This window comes from Typopeltis vanoorti, chromosome 18 (assembly GCF_054136105.1).
Source record: "Typopeltis vanoorti isolate ZY-2024b chromosome 18, IOZ_Tvanoo_1.0, whole genome shotgun sequence".
Classification (NCBI taxonomy): domain Eukaryota; kingdom Metazoa; phylum Arthropoda; class Arachnida; order Uropygi; family Thelyphonidae; genus Typopeltis; species Typopeltis vanoorti.
In genome coordinates this window covers 91,093,222-91,113,076 of record NC_143566.1, presented here as the reverse complement: position 1 = coordinate 91,113,076, position 19,855 = coordinate 91,093,222, and the positions used below count along the sequence as shown (strand labels likewise).

The window sequence follows — 19,855 nt, the reverse complement described above, 5'->3', positions numbered from 1 at the left end:
AAAGAGAACAAGAAGAGATTCAATATATAAAAACGATTGCAATTCCGTATGTAAGTGGCATCTCCAACAAGCTCGCCAATCTCCTCAAACAACACAAAATAAGAGTAGCATTTAAGCCTATAGATACTATTCATAAACTACTAAGATCTCCAAAAGACAACCATCCTTTCTACAAATATGCTGGAGTCTATAATATTCCATGCTCATGTGGCTCTAATTACATCGGACAGACTTCGAGAAGCCTCGAAATCAGGCAAAAGGAGCACACTGGCTATGTCAAAAACAACAGACAGGACATTTCTGGCCTATCATCTCATTTCTCCACAACTAACCATGTCATCGAGTGGGACAAAAGCTGTTCCCCTTACTTAGAGGAAGATTACCGTTCAAGAATGTTCAAAGAAGCAGCCACAGTCGCCCGTTCTATTGTGAACCTTAACAGAAATCAAGGCCTAATACTCCCAGAGATATGGAAAACCCTAATCAGAACCTTAAAAATGGAAGAAATGAACTTTAATACAAACTACAGAAGGTTCCTCAGCAACAGCTAGCTGATCTTGTACACGCGATACGTGTTTCACTCACGTTCGATACTATTTTATTTGTATTATTCTAGTCAGTTTTTATTCTTGTCAGTTTTGCAGTTACGCATAATTGTGAGAGTGTTTAAACCTATATGTAAGTGCCCTGAAGAAGCCAACAGATAAGTGTGGCGAAACTAGTTGGTTCAGTTAATTAATAAAATTGATCAACACTTGATCGGTTAACTAAATATTATTATTTACTAATACAGAGCATATAAGTATTTTATCAACAAGTTACCATAAGGTGCTTTGACCTTATTAAATAAAAATCTCAGGATGAGAGATAGATGTGGAAAGTTATTTACCTTGGGTATAATATATGTTAAAGATGCCAAGCTATTTTAAATCTGGTTTTACTCCATTTCCCAAGTAAGCAAACAGACAAATAAGTCAAGTTTGCGCTAAGTTCTAAGTGACCTGCAAATGATTCCTTCTTCTCTCCCTACTTTTTTTTTTTTTTTTTTATGTTGGGCCCATGCATTGGAGGGGAGTTGGTTGGTCAACCTAAAGTACATTAGTACCGTGTATGGGTAGTGGGTTGAGAAAGGAGGAATTTGTTTACATTCGATTTGAATGACTTTAAATTGTATTCCTTGGAAAAACAGCAGGTGGGAGACTGTTCCACAGTGCAGCAGTTGCAGGGATGAAGGAAGAGGAAAAGAAATTTGTTCTGTTTGTTTCTAGGTGTATACTGTGAAGGGATGTTGTACAGCAGCTGCACGTGTTCCAATGAGTTTAGTACTGAGCAGAGGAATTATTGATATTATTTTGGATGAGCATTTCCCATGGAAATATTTGTATAATATACATACTGCAGGGACCATACGTCTGTGTAAAAGTGGGGGGAGAGAGTTGCTAAGGGATGGATCATTGATAAGTCTAATTGCTCTCCTCTGTATTGAGTCAAGCATTTTGAGAGAGCTTTTGGGGGCCCTACCCCATATGTGGGAGCAGTATTCAATAGTTGGACAGATTTGTGACTTGTATAATGTTAATAGCTGTTCGGGTGTGAAGTAACGTCTTGAGCGAAAGAGAAATCCTAGTTTTTTTTTTTTTTTTTTTTTTAGGCTGAGGATGAAATGTTTGAGATATGTTTGTGCCAGGAGAGGTTTGATGTGAGGGTGATTTCAAAGAGAGAGATCTCAAACTGTCTGGAAATTTGGGTACCATCAAAAAAGGATACTGGGAAAAAATGGTTCTTTTTTTATGGGAAATAGTACAGAACTGGGTTTTATTGGCATTGGAATTTATGAGGTTATCTAAACCTCACTGTAGGATGGCTTCAAGATCGGAGTTGAAGGTGGTGGTGGTTGATGTTCTGTAGGTTGAAGTGAGTTGTGTAGGGTAAGGTTTATCAAATGCGAGTAGTGTAGTGTGCTATCATCTGCAAAACTGTGTATTGGGTTGGAGGTCAATTGCAGTAGGTCATTGATATATAGCAGGAAGAGGGTTGGTGAGAGAACAGAACCTTGTGGGACCCCAGGATTACTTGGGTGGTGAGAGGATAGGGAGCTGTCCACCATCACACACAGGGTGCATCCAGACAGAAAACTGGCAATCCACCTACAGAAGTCCTGGGTCAGGCTGAATGATGGTATTTGCCTAGTAAGCCTTTGTGTCAAACCTGGTCAAAGGCTTTGGAGATATCTAGTCAACCACTTGAGATTTGCCAAACCTTTCCATTGCATTTATCCAAAGATGGGTGACGTATGTGAGCAGATCCCCTGTTGATCGGCAGTGGCGGAAATATTAAGAAGATATTCTAACACGAATAGAATTAGCAGAGTAGTGTTTTTCACGAGGATGGAAAAGACAAGAAGAAGGGGGGGGGGGAGAATGCTGCTGATGATACCAGGGAAATTATGACCACATAAGGTAGACATGAAAGAGGGAAATAATGGCAATGATTATGAAGCAATGTGGTATAAGGTAAAGGTTGACACGAAGACATTTAGCTGGATGTTGCTATATGCTAGGGAATGTGGAGGATGGTAATAAAGAAATGTATAAACACCTTGGGTTAGTGAACAAAGGAAGGGCAATTTCAATTATAGCATTATAGATTGGAGTGAAAAGATAGCATTTGAGAATAAGGAAAATGAAATTCTTGAGAGACAACTATCTTAGGCAGCATGTAAAGGAGGGCATGTGAGGAACAAGAGTTTTAGATCTCATTATTTCATTATGGGATGTAATTGTGAGTGGGGTTTTGCACTTTCCTCCAGCTGGTGAGAGTGATTATGAAGTGATCACCTGGGTTGTGGCTAGCCATATGCATACTTCTGTGAGGAAAGGATATATGTGGAAGTACAAGGCTGGTGATTGTCACAAGCTCAGGAGACAGACTGGAGCTATACCATGGAATGAGAAGTAGAGCAGTAAGGAAATAAATGCTGCATGGGAACTGACAAAGAAATATATAACAGTATTAATGTGTAAATGTATTCCAAAGGTCAAAAGGCAATAAAGTAGGTTCATCCATTCAGCCTTTTGACCTTCCTCCAGTAAGGAGATTAAGCATGATATGTGGAAGAATAAGGCACTTTGCAGGCAGTACAAGATGAATAAATGGTAATAATCAATTACATGAAGAGTATAAAGAACAAGCCAGGAGAGTGACTTAGTTGGTCACTCTCCTGGCTTGATACTCTCCAAGATAACAAAAGTGCAGTATGAGCAGAAATCGGTAAATCAGGTGATGAAAAACTCTAGAGAGTTTTTTAGATATGTAGCAAGTAGAAGGAAGAATGGTTATGATAATATGATGTGAATAGATGAAAATGGTAGAATGGCAACAACTGCTGCAGAAGACACTGTTCAGGTATTCAGTGATCAGAGTAAAATCATAACAAACTCAAACATAGAGGACAAGGAGAAGATAGTTGAATTTTGAGTGAATAGGGGGTATTTGAGAAAATAAAAAAACTTGATGCCAATAAGGCAATAGGATTTGTATCACCACCTCCCTCATCTTAAGGGAATGTTCCAGTGAATTGTGAGTAGCACTGACATGCCTGTTTAATAAGTCTTACAACAGCAGTGGTTCCAAGAGAGTGGAAAGAAGGTAAAATTGTTCCTGTGAAAGTAAAATAAGGCTGTGGCAACAAATTGTAGGATAATCTCTATATCCTGACACTGTGGTGAAGGTACTAGAGAGAGAGAGAGATCGACAAGAATTAGGATAAAGAAATGAGTTTATAATATCAGCATTCTCTGTGATGTCAACATTAATTTGTTAAAGGAAGATCATGTTTTACTAACTTATTACTTTAACAAGGTGATAAATTTCCTGGAAAATGTATCACTATATGCATTTCCGGGAAATGCATATACAGTGATACAGTTAGATTTTGCAAAAGCTTTTGATAGACTGCCACATGACAAGCTGTTAAATAACCTGAAAAGGATGGAGTGGATAAAAGACTTCGGAGTTGGATTGGTGACTAGGTGTAAGATAGGTATCAGAAAGTTGTATATGAGGGGTGCAGTATTACAAAAGAGGAAGGTCACTAGTGGTGTGCAGCAGGAGTACATTTTGGAAACATTGTTACTTGATTTTTATATTAATGATACTCTTCTTCTTCTCTCTTCATCATCTCACCATCATCTATGTGGATGATGATGAGGCCGAATGAACTCTTTCCACTTCTGTCTGTCCTGGGAGAGTCTGAACAATTCTGTCCAGTTTGGTGTCACTTGTCGTGATTTGGTTTTCAGGTCCTATTTTATTTTTTCTATCCATCTAATTCTGGGCCGTCCTTTGGATCTGTTACCTTCCATCGTTGTATTCAGAACTTTAGATGGTAGTCTTTCTGTTCCCATTCTGGTCACATGACCAAACCATCGCAGTCTTCTTTCTTGGATTTTGTCTATTATTGTTATTTCTTGTTTTAGTCGCTTCCTTATGTCTTCATTTCTTAGTCGATCCAGCAGAGATACTCCAAGTAATCTTCTTAGCCAACTCATTTCAGTAACTAATAATTTTTTCTCTTCAGCCTTTTTGAGATTCCAGCATTCACTTCCATAGAAGAGTATTGGGAGGACTATTGTTTCATAGATTCTTACTTTTGTTACTTGTTTGATGTCTCTTGACTTCCATATTTTATTAAGTCATCCAAAAGTTTGGGATGCTTGACTGATTCGTCTATTTATATCTTTTATGGATACCGGGATGGGTTTAACTGGTGTTAGGCAGCTGTTTGTAGATGATGCAAAATTGGGGAGAGCAATGCAGTGTCAAGCATATTTTATGACCTTACAAGAGGACTTGAATAGATTGCATGAATGGACAGATAAGTGGAACTATTAGTTTAACATTGAAAAGTGTAAGGTTTTGAAATTTGATAATCAATGATGGGATGCAAAGCATACGCTTAGTGAGGAAACCTTAAAGGAGGTAGAGGAGTGGTGATGGACAAATACCTAAAATTCTGGGGCAACATTGCATAAGTTGTGAAGATGTCACATCAGATAATGGCAATGATGCAAAGGACCTTGATATGCAGAATTAAAAAGATATTATGATGCCATTGTATGAGGCCTTGATCAGGATTACTGTGCACAGATTTGATTACCAGGTTTTCCTGGTAATGAGGATATATTGGAAAGAGTTCAGGGAAGATTCACAAAGGTGATCAGTTGTCTTTGGAATGTTGAGTTCAAGGATAGAATGAGAAAGTGTATATTGCAAAGCCTTTTGAATTGGAGGAGGAGGGGGCTATGAGAAATGTAAGTTAGTCAGGGATTGTTATCAGGTTGACATGGAAGATTTTTCATAGAATAGTAAGGTCAGGGTAGAACAAAGGCCATCCCTAGAAACTGTATAAGAAGGGTGTGAGCAGAGGAGTGAAGAGCAGGTTCTTCACTCCTCCTGGAGAGTGGTTGGTGATTGGAATGGATTGCCTGAGTGTGTTGTGAATGTAGACACACTGAATCAGTTTAAGGTATGGTTGGATGAGATTTGTGTGTGATAGTGTGTACTTCCTATGATGAGTCTCTGACTCCATGGAGGTCAGATGTTAACAATAATAATAATCACCTGAAATCCCTTGTCATGTCAATTTCCTGCAACCCAGTATCATTCATATGATACAAAGTATGTGATCTTTTCATCGTGAAGTGCATTATCTTATATTTTGCAACATTAAATTGACAATCACTGTCAGTTTAATTTTGCTTAATTTAAACTTTGCCTACACTGCCAATTTATTTCACTCATCTTGCAGGATATCTACATCCTTTATCAACTATTGCCCTCCCAAGTTTTGCATCATTCAGCTAATAACTAAATATCCTCCTTCCTTAAACCATTCCCTATGTCAAATATACAAATTAAAGAAGAGTGGCCCTAGTATAGAGCCCTGAGGCATTCAACTAGTCACCCTTATTCACCTTGATTCCAGATGTCTGTCAACTGCCTGGCTATCCATGCCACCAGCTTCATATCCATTCCATTTACTCTAATTTATGTAATAGTTTTCTATGCAATATTCTGTCAAATGCCTTTACATAGTCCAGCATATCATGGTGTTACCATTTCCTTTATCCAATTCTGCTGTGACTTTTTTTTATCAATTGTGAATAAATTACTAAGGTAAGACACACCTTTTACCAAGCTTTGCTACCTACACATCATATTCATATCCACACATTCTTCAATTTTACCTTTAACCAAATTTTCAAATACTGTACTTTAACCACCACTCTGGAGATACTAATTGGTCTCTAATTTGCTACTGCTGTCTTGAAGTCATCTTTATATAATGAACTATCAATTTTAATAAAAAATTTTCACCTATTCTTCTTCTTAATGATATGAGATCAATATCAAGATTATATAAGGACTAATTAACTTCAGCAAAAATATTTTATAAAGATACGAAGTGGAGTGTCATTAAAAATAGCCGATTTCATACAGAGGTAGCAGGGTTTTTTCTCCCGGAAACTCGGGTTTTTCATCCTGCATACAGATAAATCAGCCCTTCAGAACACACGCAATTTACAGACAAAAATTACTAGTTGTGGTGGTGGTGGGCAGTAGATGGCGTTGATGGAGATGATTGGTAGTAGAGGTTCGGCATAGTGGTTGAGACAGTTGTATAGTGGGTGTCCTCCCGCGATGAGTCTTCGGACTCCTTGGAGGTGTCACGGGTAATAATAATAATAATAAAACAGCCACAGTACCATTAACATTATTGTAAACAGCAGCTAAGTTTAAATATTGCTGCATGGACAACCAAAACAATAATGTAGATTAACTTACTCCCCTTTGTTTGTTTGTTTCTAAGGAGAAAAATTATTTAAAATTTTTAAAGATTTAAAAATTTTGACTTGCAGGACAGCCTGCCATGAACCAGATAAGGGCTTCAAATTTCAGTCTAAAAGCTTGTCTTAGGTGTATTATAAAAGCAAGCAGTTATGCTGCTTAATTACTAACATAAAACATTTGAAAGGAGTGGAATGGTAAGGAATAAGAGAAACATATGGTGCTTCCAAGGCAAATGACTGAAACAATACCACCACCATACAAGCAAGAATATGCACAGTTTACACATTTTCTCACAAGGCAGTTTCGACCATGTTAGTATATGCTGTAATACAAAATCAAAGGAGGATGTCTAATTTAGTATCGATCAAGGTTCTAATCCTTAGAATGTGAGGCTGGGAACAGGCCAGTAGGATTAATAGCAGTGTTACATAAGCTCTGCTATTTAGTCCTACGTGTGAAAAACGAGAAAATAACGTTTCTTGTTGCTTGAACTATACATCGTTTTAGTAAACTGCTTACCAGTGTTTAAAATGGCAAAATTAAAATAATGAAAAATAACCAAGCAACGAGAGATTTAAGTTTTTCATTTTTCGTACCTTCCTTTATTTCTATGAGGCTAATCTTATAAACATTGTGTCATTTCATACCTTACATGCACATGGAACAGTCTGATGCACATTTGCGCCCCCTGGATATATTGGCTTAATCGAAATAAACTACACCGTTCTTTACTGATCTGTGAATGGAGGTTTAATTATAACGCTGAGCCTCGTTTCTGATGGTTGTAAAAATATAACTGAGTGTATTGTGATATTGTTCTTCACATTTAACTGTTGATCTGACATTTGAGAAAAGGCAACATGGCTGCTGCTCTCTGGAATAAATTTGTGCCACTTGCAAGGTCGGCGTTATCAAATAGGACTGGTAAGAAAATGTGGCACTCGTGTAATAATTCAAAATAAAACCCTGTTTTTATTGATATATAACAATATCCCGATAACTTATTCATGTTTTAAGTTTGTGATAACATAAATCGCCATTTAAAATGGAATGTGACATTGAGCTATTCAAAAAATACAAGTATTAAGTAATATTCTCTCTCTCTCTCTCTCTCTCTCTCTCTCTATATATATATATATATATATATATTCAACTATTACAAATCATCGTACCATGGAAGCTTGAAAAATATGAGATTTTCAGCGAAATCTGGTTGATCAACAACAACAAACATTGGATATTTGCGGGGTGAAATGTACCCAGAAATTGCTTTCATCTTCAAGCTCGTTGAGCCGCATTTTTGCAAATGACCTCCCATTCACCTGCTTCAGATTATTAATTTGTTGAGGCAAATCATAAGCTTTGCAGATTATTTTTTATTATTTTTTGCAAATTAATAACATAAACGAATCAATCAGTTGTGGTTTAAAATCAAAAAGAAACGACGGAAGAGGAAAGAAAAAGACTTCCCTCCTCTGAACATAAATATTTACAATATTTTTTTAATGGAATTCTAAAGCAGAAGTTTTTAAACTTTCAACACATCAATCTGGAAAGTTATGAAAAAAGAAAAACTTTATTAACATTAGATTTTGTTCCATAATAATGTATTCTCACACACACACAATCTAGTGGCTAAGTTATCTGGCCATCATCCCGAAGTCCTGGGTTTCATTTTCAGTCTCAAAAGATGTGTTTTTAGCACCTCCGTTGTATAGGTGGAAGAACTAGGATGTGCACCCTTTAATTGGAAAAAAACCTGGATTTGATCCTTGCCATGGTATGAAGAGTCTTTGTATGGATTTTTTTCAATCGAAAGTGAGTTAGCCAGTCTCATATGAAGATAGCAGGTTTTCTCTCCTGGACACTCAAGTTTCTTTCACTCAAGAAATAAGCAAACTGGCTAGAGAATGAATATAGTTAGAAATATTGTGTAGTAAATGGCGAACCATGTAAGGTAGAGTGATGTCAGTGGGATTCCATGGAGTTGCCATGTAATAATAATTAGATTTGAATAGTTGTTGTATTAGAAGTTGTATAATAGTGTGAAGAAGGGGTGAAGCGTAATTATTTACATGGAGAATGATAGGTCAATGGAATGCATTGCTTGTATCTACTGTGAATGCCAAGTGGGAAGAAATTGCAAGTTCAATATTATAGCCAAGTTGCTAGTTAAGTAAGACTTCCCATGATGCATTTGTGGGCTCATTGGAGATCGGCCTTCTTTGTTCAATGAAGCGGATTACTAAAACATGACTTCCCTTTAGCAAATCCATGCTGTCCATCAAAGATAATACCATTGTTATCAACCCATTCTGTATCCTGGTTCTAACTACCCTTTCTAACACTTTAACTACAACTGACACAGATACACCTATAATTTGATGCTTGAGTTCTGAATCTTCCCTTATGAAGTGGTGCAATCTTGCCTTCTACTCCTTTGGAGCTTGACCAATTGCAAGACTCATATATTAAATATGTCAAGGCAGATGCCAACTCCCTGGCACATTCCTTCAAAATGCATGGTGATATATTATCGAGTCCCACAGCCTTAGTAACATCAGGTTTGCTTGATTCTCGGTATACTTCTTGCTCACTTACAGTTGGTCTCTCCTCCTCATCATCATCAACAGCTGCTCTCAAACTTTATGTCACAAGAATGAAAGACCTTTATGAACTGCTCATTAAATATCTCAACTATATCCTCTGCAGCAGTTGTTTTTATACCATTTTCTCCAATCAGTGTCATCCTTCCATAATCATTTTTTTTTTTTTTTTTTTTGCTAACTACATGTTGAAAGAACTTGCTAGGATTTTTTTTTTGGCTTCATTAGCTAATTACTGTCATATTTCACTTTTGTTACCTTTAATAATCGATTCACCCTCCTTGCCTGTTCTTTGTATTCCTTATTGAATTGATTATTATCACTCCTATTATGTTGCTCCATAATGCCTCTTTTTTTTTTTTTGTATTGCATGCTTAATCTCTTCATTCATCCATTTCACACCTACCTTATTTTAACCTTCTGACCCTTGGAATACATTTAAACATTGCTTCTAATAGATAGTTCTTGAATATCATCCAAGCAACATTGATCTCCTTTCCACCCAACTCCTCATTCCATGCTATATCTGCATGCTGTCTCCTCAGCTTCTCATAAACATCAGCCTTGTAGTTTCTCACAGAGATCCTCATGTTGCTGGCAACCACCCTGGTTGCCACCATCACTTCATGGTCACTCTTACCAACTGGAGGGAGATTTGACACTTCATTTATAACTACATATTCTGATGAGATGATCAAAACCAAGACCCTCAATCCTCGTGTGACCTCTGTTACATACTGCCTGAAGTGGTTGTCCCTCAAATACTCGAGAAACTCATTTTCTTTACTTTTAGTTACTATCTCAATCATCCCAGTCTTTATTGTCATAATTAAAATCGCCCATAATGATCACCTTTATTTTCTTGGTGGTATAAGTTCTCATCACTTGCAAGTGATGAGAACTTATACCACCTTTGCCACGAGTTGCTCCAATCCTGAAAATACTTCAGGCACAAACTTGTTTTCTTATACTTGGATAAAGGATTAAACCAAATATATAATTGGTAGCATAGCCAAGTAAAAAAACTTCCATCAACTTATCTCTAATCCAGAGAGTTTTAATAATAAGATGTGACACCTTTTTCCAACTGGCATATGGAAATATGACTTCTCCATTACTTCCACCTTAGTATCACCACCTCTGGGTCTGGCTCCCACTGATGAGACCTCAATAAAGGTCGAAACCAGTCATGGTAGTGACCCTTCCTTTAATGCATAGCATTATACATGTCCTCAAGGAGATGTGCTTAGCAATATAGGATACCAAGGCAAGTGATGAGAACATATACCATCTTTGCCACAAGTTGCCCCAGTCCTGAAAACTTCAGGTGCAAACTTTGTTTGCTTACACTTGGATAAAAGATTAAACCAAATATATAAATGATTTGATCAACAGTTATTCTACTGGCCTGACACCTCTAGTGAAAATAAAATAAAATTATTGTACAATAAATAAATGGAATGAAATGAAATGAAATAAATTAACTACATCAAAGTTATATTCTATTTAAGACAACATCAGAGAAACATTCTTTCATATAGATAGTTTTGTTATAATAAAAATGATGTCCTAATTTAACATGACAATTGTTATATTAGATTTAGGATCCTGGATTATCTATGGTCCTATTTATAATTATCTCTTAGATTAGATAATTTACTCTTAGTTAGTGTTTGTAAACAAAATCAAAGACATCACACTGGAAAAAGATGATTTATTAGTCAGTTTTAACGTCTCTGCTTTCTTCACAAATGTCCCAATCAAAATCCCAAACAATAATGTAATATAATAAATTGTATTATATTACAGACTTCAAAAATCTTCATTTCCTTCCTGTCTTATTTCAGATTCACATATCATGGCAATGAAAATTCAGTATCTTTTCAAGTAAACTTACTGATTCTAATATTTTTTGTTTGTCAAACAGACACTTTAAGATATGCTAGGACTATCATAAACATGTAGACAGCATATAAGTGGAGGAAACAGCAAGACACCCTCATGTCTTTGAGTGAATATTCTTTATAGGTGCTTTCAGAAGCCTTGGCTGTTAGATGAGATGAGATCTTATCACTGTTCATCATACCTTGGGGAGTTTGATGCATATTAATAGCATTGTTTCCAAATCTTCAATATGTTGGAAGACTCATCACCGAAGACCAAACTCTTTCCAGACACCAATATGTATCTTACCTTGAAAAAAGTGAGTATTAGGACATTAACCTCTCCCCTAAGAGCAATATATTCCACTCTATTCACCATGCAAAAAAAAAAAAAAAACTTTCACTTCCTTGATCCTTATAGTTTCTAGGGATGACCTGTTTTCCCTGTTGCCTATTACTTTATACACTATATCTGAGGCTTTTCTTCAGCTTATATCTCAATCATATCATCACTTCTATTTTTTTTTTATTTTTTATAGAACTTCCACCTATATAAAAGATTGTGAATCTCTATCAGTACAATAATAATATGAGTGGGCTAAGAATTTTATTATTTGTTTTAATGTTATTCTTTATTTTTTACACAATCTGGAAACCTGGCCTAGAGAGCAAACATGGAACTGTTTCAAGACACTTTAAGCCTCCAGTAATTGGGGGGGGGGGGGTAGTGATTTCATTGCAATCAGTGAAATTCAAAAGGCATTCATAAATATCCTGCCCACAGGATCTGAACTGTCTTTGGCTGGAAGGCAGGAATATTAATCACTCACCCAACCATGCCAGCAAATTTGAGCTCTACAGAGTATGTTCCTTCAATATGTCCTCGTCTCTATTAGAAAATGATGAGAGTCTTAGTTACTCAGCTTATTATTTTTTTTTTTATGTTTTATCATTTAGATATCCAGGTGACCAACTCAGTGCCTTATATAACTTCATTCGTATGTGTCAGTGTCAATTGCATTATGACAGCAGTTTTCTGAGTAACTTTAACATCCTTTGAGTAACTCTAGTAATCTACTTACTTATTACAATAAAGTGACTGCTTCCTTGGACAGAGGAGAAGGATACACAGTAATATACTTGGATTTCACAAAAGCTTTTGATAGATACCTCATGATAAGTTGACAGTCAAACTAGAGCAGATGGGGTTGGATATTAGATTAGTGCATTGGATCGGAGACTGGCTATCTGATAGGTTTCAACAAGTTGTGTATGGGGGTGCAATATCGAGGAAAAGGAATGTCACTAGTGGAGTGCCTCAGGGGCCTGTTTTAGGGCCATTACTATTTAACTTGTATATTAATGATATTGGCGAAGATTTGGATGGAGATATTCAGTTGTTTGCAGATGATGCAAAGTTGGGACGAACCATAAAGAGTAGTGAAGATGTTGTGGCCTTGCAAGAAGACTTGAATAAATTGAGTGATTGGGCACGGAAATGGGGATGCGAGTTTAATGTTGTAAAATGTAAGGTTTCAAAATTTGGAAAACAAAGATGGGATGCAGAATTTATGCTTGGTGAGAATATATTGTTGGAGGTAGAGGAAATAAAAGATCTGGGGGTGATAGTGGATAAGGATCTAAAATTTAGGAGACACTTTGCCAAAATTGTGAAGGCAACACAAAGGCTTCTGGGAATGATGCAGAGGACACTGACGTGTAGAAGTAGGGAGATTCTTGTTCCGTTGTATAAGGCTTTGATTAGGCCACACATGGACTATTGTGCCCAGATTTGGTCACCGGGTTTTCAGAAGGATGAAGAGATGTTGGAAAGGGTCCAAAGGCGACTGACTAAGGTAGTTTCTGACCTCTGGAATGTTGAGTATGAGGAAAGATTGAGAAGATGTAATTTGCAGAGTCTGGTGGAGAGAAGGAAGAGGGGAGATATGATAGAGACCTACAAGTTGGTAAGGGGTTGTTATAGGATCAATGGTGGAGAAGTTCTACAGAGAATAGTGGGAGAACCAGAGGTCATCCCTGGAAACTGTATAAAGAGGGTGTGAGTAGGGGAGTGAGAGGCAGGTTTTTTTTCGTGCAGAGTTGTGGATGATTGGAATGCCTTGCCTGAGAGTGTGGTGTCTGCAAGAAGTTTGAGTGTGTTTAAGACACGGTATGATGAGATGTGTGTGTGTGATAAAAGGACCTCCCAGATGAGTCTTTGACTCCATGAGTCAAAGACAAAAATATTAATTCACTGGAAAGTGAATTAATGACCAAATGGTAATGAGAAAGAGAGCTTACTCTGTCATAGGTTAAAATGTGAGATAGAATGGTTGAAGAAATGCCTTGGAGGGTATGATAGAGAAGGGATATATGTGAGGGAAGAGAAAGCAGAGTATGAAAGAGTGAAAAAAAAAGATAATATAGCATTTTATATGGAGACTCCATGATACTAGGAGTGCTTGAGTGTGAAAATCATGCTTTCCTGAGGTTTAGATTAAGAATGGAGAGAAGGAAAGCTAAAGAAATGATTATTTTGGCAGATGCAAAGAGAATATTAAAAGCACTGTTGGTATATGAAGGGTGAGAGAGTAAGACCACGAGTCACTTCTACAAGAAGGGAGTCAAGTTGAGAAGAAGGATGTTGATTGCAAATAAGTCAATGCTTAAGCTTTATAAGAAGAATTGGGTGGAGTTTGTGGATGCATGAATGAAACAACTTATATAATGCAGATAGACATACTCCAGTTTATGCATACTAATACCAGAAGTACTAGGAATAAAGGAGAGGAAATTTAACATTGGTTAGTTCAACCTTGTCAGAACTTATAGGCATTAGTGAGACTTGCTTGATGGAGGATGATATAGAGATAAAATGCAAGGAGTATATTATTTTCAGAGAGGAGAGAGAGAAAACAGTATGGGTGGGGGTGGGTTTGCTAATGTCAGCAGAAGAATTAAAACCAACCAGAGTAGATGTATATCAGGAGGATAGAGATGCAGAGAGCAGTTCATTTAATGAGGCTATCTGGTGTGAGTTAGAAGCCAAAAGAATGAAATATAGGTGATAGCTGCTGTAGGTCAGGGAATACAAGGTTGAATGTGAATTGACAAATTAGCACAATGTTCTTTAAGAGATACTTCTGCCATACTATTTCTTCAATTCACACAATAAAATAAGTTAACATTTATTCAAGACCATATATAATTACAGGCAATTATCAGTTGTAAGGTTAGTTAATTACGAAGTAGAAAGCGAACAATGGATTGATTTCAAACAGTGATAGTCACATGATGTTATACATAAACAGTGCAAAGGTATAACTGAGGAAACATTGTATTATTAGTTATTAATTAACTGTATTAATGATGTGTGATTAGAATAGCACCCTCTATGGAGGCAGCATAAGAGGAGTGGTAATAATCAATTTCACGAGGATTACAAAGAACAGGTGACATGGGTGACTTGGTTGGTAATGGTAGCAAAAGTGAAATATTATTATTATTATTATTGTTGTTCCGGGCAACTCCAAGGAGTCTGTCGACTCCTTGGAGTTGCCCGGAACAATAATAATAATAGAGTTGTTCTTGGAGTTGTTCTTGACATGATGTTAGGGATGCCCTAACATCATGTCAAGAACAACTATTCGACATTCACACAGTATCTATCATACCTTGCCTTGAACTCATTCACGGTCGTAGCACCCACAACAGACTCTGGAAGCTTATTCCAGTCATTCACTACTCTCCAAGTAAAAAACCTAGCTCTAACACCCTTGTCAACCACGCTCTTGCCCAGCTTCCATTCATGGCCCCTAGTCCTCCCACCACCAGTCATATTTTCAAAAATATCTTCTGGATCAATCTTATAGAAACCCTTCAGTAATTTGAATGTCTCAATCATATCACCCCTCCTTCGCCTATTGACCAATTTCTGCAACCCACAAATCTTCAACCTGTTCTCATAAGGTTCATTCCACAGACCTGCTATCATCTTGGTCACTCGTCTCTGGATCCTCTCCACTTCCTCCCCATCACGAAGAAACCCTGGTGCCCATAACTGGGCACAGTCCAGGTGGGGTCTTATCAAGGCTCGATACAGAGGAAAATATGAGCAGCAGTGAAGCCAAAAAAAATCCTTGGGAGTTCTTTCAATATGTAGCCAGCAAAAAAAAAAAAAAAGGAATGATTATGGAAGGATGACAATTAATTGATGAAAATGGTATAAGAACAACTGCTGCAGAAGATTTAGTGGTGGTACTTAATGAGTAGTTCATAATGGTCTTTCATTCTTGTGAATGTGGTATCATGGAGAGTTTGAGAGCATTTGATGATGGGGAAGAGAGACTGACTGTAAGTGAGCAAGAAATGTATGAGGGAGTTGAGCAAACCTGATGTTAATAAGGCTGTGGGACTAGATAATATATCACCATTTATTTTTAAGGAATGTGCCAGGGGTTGGCATCTGCCTTGACATATTTGTTTAATATGAGTCTTGCAATTGGTCAAGTTCCAAAGGAGTGGAAGGAAGACAAGATTGTGCTGCTTCATAAGGGAGATGACAAAACTCAAACATAAAATTATAGGCCCAGCTGTGTGTTGGAAAGGCTGGTGAGAACCAGGATCCAGAATGGGTCGACAACAATAGTATTATCTTTGATGGACAACATGAATTTGCTAAAGGGATGTCATCTTTTAGTAAGCCACTTACTTATTACAATAAGGTGACAGCTTCATTAGACAGAGCAGAGGAATACACAGTAGTATACTTAGATTTTGCAAATACTTTTGATAAATTACAGCATGATAAGTTGATAATTAAACTAGAGCAGATGGAGTTGGATGTTAGATTAGTGCACATTGGATTGGAGACTGACTGTTTGATAGGTAGGTATCAGCAAGTTATGTATGGGGAAACAATAGCTTGAAAGAGGAAATTCACTAGTGGTATGCTTCAGGGGTCTGTTTAAGGGCCATTGCTGTTTAACCTAATTGTAAATGATATTGGCAAAGATTTGGATGGGGATATCAGTTTTTTGCAGACGATGCAAAGTTGCGATGAACTATGAAGAATAGAGAAGATATTGCAGCCTTACAAAAAGACTTGAATAGATTGAGTGAATGGGGATGCCAGTTCAATGTTCCAAAATGTAAGGTTTCAAAATTTGGAAATGAAAGATGGGATGTAAAATTTATGCTTGGTGGGAATATATTGTTGGGGATGGAGGAAATAAGAGTTCTTGGGGTGATAGTGAATAACGATCTGAAATTTAGGGGACACATTGCCAAAATTGTGAGGACAACACATCAAATTCTGGGAATGATGCAGAGGACTTGTAGAAGTAAGGAAATTCTTGTTCAATCTTATAAGGCTCTGATTAGGCCATACATGAACTACTGCACATAGATTTGGTCACCTGGTTTTCAAAAGGACAGATGTTGGGAAGGGTTCAGAGATGACTATGATAGTTTCTGATCTCTGGAATGTTGAATATGAGGAAAGGTTGAGAAGATATTATTATTATTTTGGGCGACTCTATGGAGTCCTTAGACTCATCGAGGGAGGCCCTAAACATCATGTCCACACAAATATACGACATTCTCACGGTATCTATCATACCTTGCCTTGAAATCGCTCACCGTCATAGCACCCACAACAAACTCTGGCAGCTTATTCCACTCATTTACCACTCTAAAAGTAAAGAACCCAGCTCTAACACCCTTGTTAACCACACTCTTTCCCAGCTTCCATAGGTGTCCCTGAGTTCTCCCACCACCAGTCCTGATCTCAAAAATATCCTCTGAATTAATCCTATAGAAACCCTTTAGCAGTTTGAATGTCTCAATCATATCTCTCCTTTTCCGCCTATCAACTAATTTCTGCAACCCACAAATCTTCAACCTGTTCTCATAAGATTCATTCCATAGACCTGCTATCATCTTGCTCACTCGCCTCTGGATCCTCTCCACCTCCTCCCCATCAAGAAGAAACCTAGGTGACTAAATCTGGGCACAGTAGTCGACATGAGGTCTTATCAAGGCTTGGTACAGAGGTACAACAACTTGCATGTCTCTGCTCGTCAAAGTATTTTTCAACAACCAAGTGAGTCGATGAGCTGATTTTGCCACTTTTGCAATGTGCCCCCGAAACTTCATCTCCCTATCCACCAACACTCCCACGTCCCTGACTTCATCAATCTCCTGGAGTACAGTTCCACCAATGTGGTATACTGCTGCTAATCTTTTAACCCCAAAATGCATAACCTTACATTTTGTCACATTAAATTGACATCCATTCTCCTTAGCCCAGAACTCCAATCTATCCAAGTCATCCTGCAAGATTTTGACATCTTCTGCATTCACTATCACCCTACCCAACTTTGCATCATCAGCAAACAAATGAACTATTCCACTTAGATCCTTCCCTATATCGTTAATGAACACATTAAACAGCAGTGGTCCAAGAACAGAACCCTGCGGAACACCACTAGTCACAGGCCGTCTTTTGGACTCTACTCCTGAATAAACTACTCTTTGATATCTCTCCATCAACCACCCACCTATCCATCTCACCAACCCTATATCCATTTCCATATGTTGTAGTTTATGGATTAGAATTCCATATGGTATCCTGTCAAACTCCTTTGCCAGGTCCAGCAGTATCACTGTAAACTCATTACCCTTATCCATTTCAGCTGTCACCTTGTTATAAAACTTGAGCAGGTTGCTGAGGCATGATCAACCCTTCACAAAGTCATGCTGTCCCCTGTACAGTATCTCATTTTCATCAATCCATTCCTGTATTTTTCCCTTGACTACTTTCTCCAAGACCTTGACAACGACTCCTGATATGCTGATCAGTCGGTAATTTGCAACCGTAGTCTTGGATCCTCCTTTATGCAGTGAAACTATTTTCCCCTCTTTCCACACCTTCGGGACTAAACGAGACCCGAGACTCAAATTAAATAACATGGTCAAGGTCACTGATAATTCCTTAGCCGCTTCACGCAAGACCTATGCCGGTGTACCATCCAATCCCACAGATGTATTCACATTAAGGTTCTGTAATAGACTATTCACCTCCACTTCATTCATCACAATTCCTGTATAAATTAATGGTTCCTTTATTTTTCAATGTCACCACCTGGATAATATACTCTTGCAAAGTGCGCGCGCAGTAACTCCACTATATCGGCTGATTCAGTAACCTCCTTACCATCGTCATTCCTTAAAATCATTTTGCCGTGTACAGTTTTTTTCTTTCTTGCAGCATATTGAAAGAATTGTTTGGGATTCTCTTTTGCTTGCGTAGCTAGTTTCCTTTCATAATCTGCTTTTGCTTTTTTTACCACACTCATTACCCTTCTGGCCTGCACTTTATACCGTTCGTGTGCCTGCAGGTCGTCCCTTTCTTTAAATTTCCTCACAGTTGTTTCTTTTTTTGCAGCTCAAGCTTAATGGTGTTATTCATCCATTTAACCCCTACTTGTTTTACTATTCGGACCCTAGGTATACAATCAGCCATAACCTCCTGTAAGTGCTCCTTGACCACTTCCCATGCTCTATCGACGTCCAGCCCTTGCAGTTGTACATGCCATGGCACTGATCCAAGCAATCTCCTAAGCTTGTCATACTTGCCAGCACGGTAATTCCACATATATCCTGTCTTAATCTAAAATTCCACACCTTTAGCCACCTCCCAGGTCATGATGACTTTTTGACCTTATGATCACTCTCACCAGTAGGTGGCAACATGGTCATATTCATTACAGTCAAATTCTGAGATGCTATTACCAGGTCAAGCACTCTCACACCCCTAGTATTTTCAACTACATGCTGTCTCAGATAGTTATCCCTTAATAATTGAATAAAATCCATTTCCTTCCTCACATGTGTCCTCTCTTCCTTCCAATCAATGTTACCATAGTTGAAATCCCCAATAATAATTACCCTACTTTCACTCATTTCATCAATTTGTTTATGCATACTATCTCCACCATCTATAGCAGCACCCAACTCTATATTTTATTCTGCCAGTCTCAGTCTCACACCAAATAGCCTCAAATGAGCGCCTTTCACTATCCTGCGATACAACTTCAATTCTCCTTGGCTGCAATTCATCAGCTATCATCAATAATACCCCTCCCCCATTTTATTCTCTTTGTCCCTCCTAAACACATTATAACCTACACATTCTATCCCACTAACTAAATCATCTTCCGTCAGCCATGTTTCACTAATGCCAATAACCTGTGGCCAGGAAGAGCCAATCAGTGCCAAAAATTTTTCTTGCTTGTTCCTAATACTCCTGGCATTAGTATACATGAAATGCAGTGATCCCTTTCTCCCAGCCCTATCTTGATGCGTTATTCTAAATGTCCCATTCCCATTTTTTGTCCTTAGTGCTGGCTGAGGTACATTATATACATTCTTACACTCAACTGTCTCTGATGTCCTCATATCCACCCTCCCCCTCCTTGGTAGTTCTAGTTTCTCTGGTTCTTTATGTAATTT

General features: G+C 37.8%; 1 protein-coding gene across 4 annotated transcripts in view; it reads left to right on the top strand.

Moving 5' to 3' along the window:
* Nucleotides 1-7,580: 7,580 nt before the first annotated feature.
* The window catches only part of ND-30 (NADH:ubiquinone oxidoreductase core subunit S3), a 107,316-nt gene continuing 95,041 nt past the window's right edge, over nucleotides 7,581-19,855 (top strand). For all 4 annotated transcript variants that reach the window (XM_090408322.1, XM_090408324.1, XM_090408323.1 and 1 more), the window contains exon 1: nucleotides 7,581-7,776. In XM_090408322.1, the coding sequence (XP_090264448.1) occupies nucleotides 7,713-7,776 (64 nt within the window). In that variant the 5' untranslated portion in view covers nucleotides 7,581-7,712. The remainder of the gene's footprint in view (nucleotides 7,777-19,855) is intronic.